Consider the following 9577-nt stretch of genomic DNA (forward strand, 5'->3'; position numbering starts at 1 on the left):
CAGAAGAAATTAAACGAGCCAGACTTCCCATACTAGCCGACTTCCAGCTCAATGCATCAGCTACCACATTAGCCTTACCAGGGTGATACAAAATGGTGATGTCATAGTCCATCAGCAGTTTCATCTACCTCCGCTGTCTAGAGTTCAGGTCTTTTTGGGTGAACACATACTGCAAACTGCGATGGTCTGTGTACACTTCACAATGGACACCATACAAGTAGTGCCTCCAGATTTTCAATGCAAACACCACCGCCGCCAAATCTAGATCATGAGTAGGATAGTTCATCTCATACACTTTTAATTGCAGAGAATCATAAGAAATCACCTTCTTTTCCTGCATCAAAACAGCACCCAAACCAGAACGTGAAGCATCGCAATAAACAACAAAATTCTTGCCCCCAACGGGCAATGCCAGAATCGGTGCTGTAGTCAACAATGTTTTGAGCTTTTGAAAGCTCTTATCACACTCGTCGGACCACTGAAACGGCACCTCTTTTTAGGTCAAACGGGTCATATGAGAAGAAATAGAGGCAAACCTTTTCACAAACCGACGATAGTAGCTAGCCAGACCCACAAAACTACGAATCTCGGTCACTGATGTGGGCCTAGCCCATTCCCGGACTGCTTGAAATTTTTGAGAATCCACCATAATACCCTCTTTTGAAATAACATGCCCCAAGAAAGACACAGAAGACAACCATAATTCACACTTGGAGAATTTTGCATACAATTCCTTCTCCCACAGTACTCCAAGATTAATTCTCAAATGTTTCTCATGCTCTTCCTTACTCCTAGAGTACACCAGGATATCATCAATGAACACTATAATAAATAAGTCTAGGTAGGTCTTGAACACACTGTTCATCAAATCCATGAACGCAGCTGGGGCATTTGTAAGCCCAAAAGACATAACCAAGAACTCATAGTGCAGATACCTGGTCCGAAAAGCAGTTTTAGGAACATCCTCTGCCCGAATCTTCAACTGATGGTACCTTGACCTTAGGTCAATTTTTTAGAACACCGAAGCTCCCTGTAACTAATCAAACAAGTCATTAATACGGGGGATGGGATACTTGTTTCAGACAGTTACCTTATTCAGCTGTTGATAATCAATAAAAATACGTATAGACCCATCCTTCTTCTTAACAAACAACACAGGAGCACCCCACGGGGAGGCACTCTGGCGAATAAACCCCTTACTCAGAAGATCTCGCAACTGCTCTTTCAGTTTTCTGAGTTCTGCTGGTGCCATCCCATAAGGTGGAATAGAGATAGGACGAGTCCCTGGGTTTAAGTCAATCCTGAAGTCAATATCACGATCCGATGGCGTACCAGGAAAGTTTGCGGGGAACACATCCTCGAACTCGCGTACCACAGGAACCGAATCAAGAGATGGAGTATCTGCACTAGTATCACGGATATGTGCCAGATAAGCTAAACAACCCTTCTCTACTAGCTTCCTAGCACGAACAAAGGATATTACTTTCTTAGGGAGGGGACTAAGGTAACCCTTCCACTCGAGGTAAGGTGCCCCGGGCATGACTAGTGTGACAATCTTAGAATGGCAATCAAGTATAGCATAATGCGGGGACAACCAACTGATACCCAAAATAACATCGAAATCTACTATGTCGAAAATCATCAAATCTGGCCAAGTACTATACCCCACAAAAGAAATTGGTCACTCAGGGTAGGCATTATCCACTACCACAGAATCCCCAATAGGAGTAGACACAAAAATAGGGGTATCAAGAGTATCACACATCATATCCAAACCAACAACAAAATAGGTAGATACAAAGGAAAAAGTAGAACCTGGATCAAACAAAACAGAAGCCATACGGTCGTAAACGGAGATAGTACCTGTGATAACTGCATCGGAGGCCTCAACTTCGGGTCTACCTAGGAAGGCGAACAAAAGACCCCCCCCCCCCCCCCCCCCCCCCTCCCGGACGTTTGCGTACCAACGGGATTACCGTTTTCAATCTGAGCCCCACCATTGCTGGGTTGTTGTCCGCCTCTACCCGCCTAAGGACCGCCTTGATTAGGCAGGGCACCACTCCTACCCGCAGTGTGGAGGCCCCGCCCTACCGGTGCGCGATCCTTACCCCCTCGATCTGGTGCATATGGAGCTCGGGGATCCTGATACTGAGTCCCCTGCCCGCTCTGTCTATGTCTGGGACAATATCTCTTGATATGCCCTATCTCACCACATTCGAAGCAAGCACGGTCCAGCGTAGGCCGCTGAACAGAAGATGATAAAGCAGTATAGCCTGCATGCTGACCAGAAGCCTAATAATTTTCCCCTAATGGTCCCCCAGCTGACACCTGTATCGCGGACTGAACCGGACGCCCTGAATAAACCTGTGAACTTTGACCCCTCGAGAAGGAGTTGTTGAACATCCCACCCCTACGGGCCTTCTTCTCTACATGCTTTACTTGACTCTCCTGCTTAATACCCTCAACAGTACAGACATGCTCCACTACCTCTTGAAATGAAGCCTAAGTGGCTACAAGCTGAAGAGCCGATAACTGAAGCCCAGTGTTCAAACCCTTCACAAATTGTTGTATCCTCTCCCCCTCAGTGGGCAGCAACTGAATAGTATATCTGGATAGGGAGTTGAAACGGGACTCATACACAACAGATCAATAATATCAAACTCATCCTTTCTTCGGTCCCTCAAAGTACGTGGAACGTACTTATCCAAAAACATAGAGTAAAACTGGACCCAAATCAACGGAGGAGACCCAGCTGGCCTACACTCCACATAAGCCCTTTACCAAAGCTTGGCATCACCCAAGAACTGGAACGCCACAAACTCTACCCCGTACTTATCCACGGCCCCCATCTTAGGGAGTCGCTCATGACAGTCGATGATGAACTCATAGGCGTCCTCCGACTCAGTACCATAAAACACAGGAGGCTTCATTTTTATGAACCTCCAAAACAGATCATGTTCTTCACCAGTCATCAATGTCCTAGCAACAGGCCTCGGGAAGGCCTCAAAACCCTCGAACCTCATCCAAGCGAGGCGCCACCACTGCTGCTTGCTGAACCCCCGGAGCCTGTGCTCTGTCCGGATCTGGAGCCGCTACCCCTGCGCCCCTACCTGCTGGACCCACTGGTATAGCTCCGCCTTGTGCTAACCCACGCAACAGATTCAGTACTTGTGACAACGCGTCTGGTACACCTTGAGCAGCTGCAGCTCCTGGTGGAACTAGTACTGCTGTTGGCCGGGCAGGTGCGGCTGCAACTCCCGCTGCCTTGTTAGGGACCACTGGAGGTACGGGGTCAACCACTGGGACGCCACTCCCAACTGGGGCTGCCCCTCTGCCAGCTCCTCTGCCTCCACCTCTACCTCTAGCTGCTGCAATGCATGTTCTCGCCATCTGCGAGAGAATGAAGGATAGTCAGATACCAATTTGGATCAGCAGATACCAATTGGAATCAAGTAGCACGAAAGAAGAAAGAAAAGGGAGTTTTCCTAGTGTCCGGCAGCCTCTCGAATATAAGTACAGACGTCTCCGTACCGATCTACAAGACTCTGCTACACATGACCTGGTACGATGAGGTCGACGAACCTAAACCTCTGATACCAACTTTGTCACGACCCAACCCGCCATGACCGGCACCCATCTAAATCCTAATGGGCGAACCAACATACATACAACCTAATCCATTAAATACAATTTTTATATAAATCAAGCTAAATAATTATTACTCATTAAACAACAAAAGAATAATTAAATCATGCCGTAAATACTGTAGTAAGTGCAGACGTTCTAACTTTTACAATCCCCAAAATTCGAAAGTCATCATACAGGACTCTAAGCTAAAAATATGTCTAAGAACTGAAATCTACCTAATAATTATCCATAATGTCCAGAATAAGAAAAAACATCATAAGTACAAGATCTTCGGGCGACCTGGCATGAGAAGAAGATCAGCCCAAAATCTATTAGCAATTATTCTCCACGCTAGATGTGAGGATGAGTAGCGGTCTCTATATCAAAATCTGCACTCAAAGAATGCAGCAAGGTAGTATCAGTACAAACATTATGTACCGATAAGCCTCATAGGCTGACTAAGATTAGTATCATGCATATCTTATGAAATCAATAAATTAAACAAGCTAGTCAATCATACACGAATATCAATACATCACAATAAGTCAACCACGGACAATCACAACAAATCACCAAATTGCCAAGAATCACAACATGCCAGCCACAACGAACATGAAGTTACCACTATAACCCCACTCGCTGTATACACATGTTATCTGATGTCATAACTCAATAGTCATGACCTGCAGGGGACCCATGGTGTCCATGTACCACTCGTTCCGGAACACTCCTCGGACGCGGGATATAACAATAAACCTCTCATTTTCGAAACTATCCTCAGACCACGAGCCCATAATCTAGGCTATATGTGTGCCTTGTCATACCTTTTGCAGAACAATGTTTCTTACCTTCTCAATATCCATATTCACCTCATCATTTCATGTCACAATACCCTCGAGAAGACTATATTAACTTCTCATCACAATACATCCATTGCAGATTAAATCACACAGGAATAATGGCATGAAGCCTACACAACATTCAATCACAAGCACATATGAGCTTAACCACACAATATAATGTAATGAGTACTAGACATGCTTTCTCCTAATGAAATCACAAACATACATTCAACTAACCAAAGTCTAACTCCAGTAAACTGTAACCTACCTCATAGTTGAGCTGGAACAATGCCTGTCACTCTGCCACAGCCTTACCTTTCCTTAAAGCCTCAATACGTTCCCAATCTAGAAATAGAAGACTTAATGAGTCACCTTGCTTAATTTGCAAATACCAAGGGAAGAAATACCCTTCCCTCTCCCCATTCTAAGGGTGGATGATTTTCTAGGGTTGTAAACAACCTATCCAAGCTTCTAATAATCATAAACCATCAGTTTATACCACATTCTATCCAACATTCCCATTACAAAAAGTTTTCTATGACAAAGATACCATTTTTATATAACCCTAGGTCTCAATTACTTATTTTATGATCCTAAATATCAATTTATGACAAATAACAACTAACCAGCGCATTTAGATGATTGCTAAGCGATAATAACCATAACCCATCAAGTTTAGAAGGTTTATTAATATTCTAGGATTTCTATTTCAATGTCACCATTAAAGACCCATGAAGATGATTACAATAATGAAGGGGAAAGGAATAATAGAATGAAAAGCAATGGAACTTACCTCTCAAGGTTGTCTTGCGACTTATGAATACACGGTTTCCCACTACCGTCTGGGGTCATGCTATTTTACACGTAGCATCTCTTATTCGTCTCAGACCGACTCATTATAATAAATACCCCCGTCACAATTAGTATTAGGTCATGAACCAAATATTGCTCATCTCTGAATCTTTGGTTGTGTTGTATATGTGCCGGTAGCACCACCACAGCGCACTAAGATAGGCCCCCAAAGAAGGTTAGGAACATATGTTGGGTTTGAATCACCCTCTATTATTCGCTACCTTGAGCCATTAACGGGAGAATTATTCACTGCTCGATTTGCAGTTTGTCGATTTGATGAAACAAATTTTCCACAATTAGGGGGAGAGAGAAAAGAAATCAAAAGAGAAATTCCGTGGAAAGTTTCATCACTATCTCATTGTGATCCACATGCCCCTATATGTGAACAGGAGATCCAGAAGATCATTCACTTGCAGAAAATAGCAAATCAAATGCCAGACGCATTTACTGATTTGAAAAGAATAACTAAATAACATATCTCTGCAGAGAATATACCTATCCAAATTGATGTCCCAAAGGGACAATCTACTAGTGTCATAGACTCTGAATCTTATACACACCTGAAGCGTGGTAGGCCATTGGGTTCCAAGGATAAAAATCCTAGAAAAAGAAACACGAAAAATGATCAGAATGACACTATGAAAGAATATCACGAAAATATTCAAGATCTGATTAATCTTGATACTCCTGAAGATATCAAGGAACCCGAGACACAAGTGAGTAAAGAACTATCATTAAGTTCTTCTGGTGATGGGATAGATTTGAATCGATCGAAGTTTATAGTGGATAATGTTTTTGCATATAATGTTGCATTAAATATTATGAAAGACATTGAGGATCAGGAACCTCGATTTGTCGAAGAACGTCGACGAAGATATGATTGGCCAACATGGCAAGAGGCCGTTCAATCATAATTGAATTCACTTGATAAACGTGACGTTTTTGGACCGGTATTCCAAACGCCTAATGGTGCAAAACCAGTTGGCCACAAATGGGTCTTTGTGCGGAAAAGGAATAAAAGAAATAAAATTGTGAGATACAAGGCACGCCTTGTTGCATAAAGATTCTCTCAAAGACCCGGTATCGACTATGAAGAAACATATTCACCTGTTATGGATGGCATAACATTTCGATATCTCATCAGTTTAGCTGTACATGAAAACCTTGAAATACATCTGATGGATGTGGTTACAGCTTACCTTTATGGTTCACTTGATAATGAAATTTATATGGAAATTCCTAAAAGATTTAAAATGCCTGAAGCAATTAGTTTAACGTCTCGGGAGATGTATTCGATCAGATTAAAAATATCATTATGTGGTTTAAAACAATCAGGGCGCATGTGGTATAATCGCCTCAGTGAGTACTTGATAAATGAAGGTTATATAAATGATGCCATTTTTCCATGTGTTTTTATTAAGAAAACAAAATCAGAGTTTGTTATACTTACTGTTTATGTTGATGACATAAACTTAATGGGAACTCTAGAAGAGCTACAAAAGGCGATTAAATATTTAAATAAAGAATTTGAGATGAAAGATCTCGGAAAAACAAAACTTTGTCTTGGTTTGCAGGTTGAACATTTAGCATATGGGATCTTTATCCATCAATCTACTTATACCGAAAAAGTTTTAAAATGATTTTACATGGAAAATGCACATCCTTTAAGTACTCCAACGGTTGTTCGCTCACTTGAAACCAGTAAATATCCGTTCCGACCTCAGGAAGAAAATGAAGAGCTTATTGGTCCTGAAATACCATATCGCAGTGCAATTGGTGCTGTAATGTATCTTGTTAACACTATAAGACCTTACATAGCGTTCCCTGTTAATTTGCTAGCAAGATATAGCTCTTCTCCTACACGAAGACATTGGAACAGAGTTAAACATATATTACGATATCTGAAGGGAACTAGCGATATGGGTCTGTTTTATGCTAACAATGGTAGTACAGATCTTGTTGGTTATGCAGATGAAGGTTATTTATCTGATCCACATAAAAGTCGATCTCAAACAGGCTATCTGTTTACATGCAGAGGTACTTCTATATCATGACGATCTACAAAGCAGTCCATTGTTGCTACTTCTTCGAATCATGCTGAGATAATAGCTATTCATGAAGCAAGTAGAGAATGTGTGTGGTTGAGATCAGTGATACATTTCATCAGAGAAAGATGTGGCCTGAAGTGTGATCCAAAAATACCCACAGTATTATATGAAGACAATGCTGCATGCATAGCTCAATTAAAAGAAGGCTTCATAAAAGGAGATAGAACGAAGCACATTTCACCAAAGTTATTCTTCACACATGATCTCCAGAAGAATGGTGATATTGATGTGCAGAAAATTCGTTCAAGTGACAATCCAGCAGATTTGTTCACCAAATCTTTGCCAACATCAACTCTTGAGAAGATGATATTTAAGATTGGAATGCGAAGACTCCGACATCTGAATTTTTGTCTTCTTCAAAGGAAGTGAAATACGTGTTGTACTCTTTTTCCCTTAACCAAGGTTTTGTCCCATTGGGTTTTCTTGATAAGGTTTTTAACAAGGCAGCTCTCAAAGCTTATTATTAGATATGTGTACTCTTTTTCCCTCATACGGACTTTGTCCTATAGGGTTTTTCCTAATAAAGTTTTAACGAGGCACATTATCTATTAATGGACATCCAAGGGAGAGTGTTGTAAATATTTGGTCGTCCATTAACTTGGAAACCAAGTTTAACTTGGAGACCAAGTTCACTTGGAAACTAAGTTCAATTTGCAGAAATTGTTTAGTAACTTGGTGACCAAGTTAGTTACTTGGCCACCAAGTTACTTCTCCTCTATAGATAGAACGTTCATATATACATTTTTATATCAGGTCAAAGTTGAATAATATATCAGTTTCTCTCTATATACTTGTTTTGGTGTATTTACTTTATAGCCTTTTTTTATAACACTTTTTACATTATAGAATTAAAGTTTTATCCACTTTTTACGTATTCAATGTAATTTGATATATTCTAGTGGGTTACTCCTCATCTTTTTATACTCCCTCTGTTAGGGCTGGGCATAAAATACCGAAACTCGAATTATCTAACCGAACTAAAAAATTTGGTAATTTGGTACTCGGTACGGTATTCAGGAGTAAATTTTCAGAATTATGGTATTCAGGTTCGGGTTTGGTATGAGACATTAATACTACTCGGTATTTGGTATTTATCGAATACCAAAAACTGAATTATCTATTGAATAAAGGTTTACCCCTAGTTATAACCCATATATCTAACAGGACCATTAATAGTCAGCCCAAAGAATCCTTAATCCCTATGAGCTACAACTGATCGTATCTGACTCTTAGTATCTAGGTGACTCAAAACAAAGTAGCAAAATAAGGGCATGTAACTAGTGCTACTGCCATCTGCAGTTCTTGGATAATCCATTTAGTAGCAGAATTTGGATTATCTTGTGGCCGTTTCTAATGTAAATTCCAAGATGTCTTTTAGTTGTGTCAATTAGCTAATCTTGATGTTTCTTAGTTGTTGATCTTACTTTATATCGTGCCTCCACATCGAAAAAAAAATTGAAGGAGTGGTATTAAATTTATAATATAGTCGATTCCAACTTCAATACAGTATTATCGAATACCTTACTGAATTGAAGTTTTATTTACTGATTACCAAACCAAATTCTTTTGGTTCGGTATTTGGTATCTACTTTCAACTACCGATTACCGAATTACCGAACCCGAACTTCATAAATACCGAATGTCCACCCCTACCCTGTGACCCAATTTATGTGGCAACACTCGCATTTCGAGAGTCAGACCTGTAACTTTTGACCGTATATTCGGACAAAGATTATTTAAATTTTTGACATAAAATTTACATATTTGGAGACTACGTAAAAGGTAATATAAGTCACAATAATTGACAATTAAAAATATTTAAAACACATGTAAAAATCGTGGTCAAAGAAAAACTTGTTTGAATCTTGAAATCTGAAAGGTGCCACATAAATTAGGGAGAATGGTTATTTGACCCTTTACAATTTTTTTTTTAGTTTTATGACTCTTTTACAAGAGATCTTCATTTTCTACATATAAGAGATCTGAAAAAGTCATTTTCTTCTATTCAAATTGTCAGAGGCCAAGAGATCTTATTTCCTCCATAAAATTAGGACCATGGAGGGAGTAGGTTATCAGCTTTAGCTTAGTTAGACACTAAACTGCAATTAACTTTTTCATGAACTCATGATTATTAAGATAAACTCAAGA

The 9577-nt window shown here is 40.2% G+C and overlaps 1 protein-coding gene across 1 annotated transcript; it reads right to left on the bottom strand.

Moving 5' to 3' along the window:
- Positions 1 to 3003: 3003 nt before the first annotated feature.
- Positions 3004 to 3390, bottom strand: LOC132639568 (formin-like protein 18). The gene has a single exon (XM_060356006.1). The coding sequence runs from the start codon at positions 3388 to 3390 to the stop codon at positions 3004 to 3006; it is 387 nt and encodes a 128-aa protein (XP_060211989.1).
- Between the last annotated feature and the right edge of the window lie 6187 nt (positions 3391 to 9577).

This window comes from Lycium barbarum, chromosome 5 (genome assembly GCF_019175385.1).
Source record: "Lycium barbarum isolate Lr01 chromosome 5, ASM1917538v2, whole genome shotgun sequence".
Taxonomy (NCBI): Eukaryota; Viridiplantae; Streptophyta; class Magnoliopsida; order Solanales; family Solanaceae; genus Lycium; species Lycium barbarum.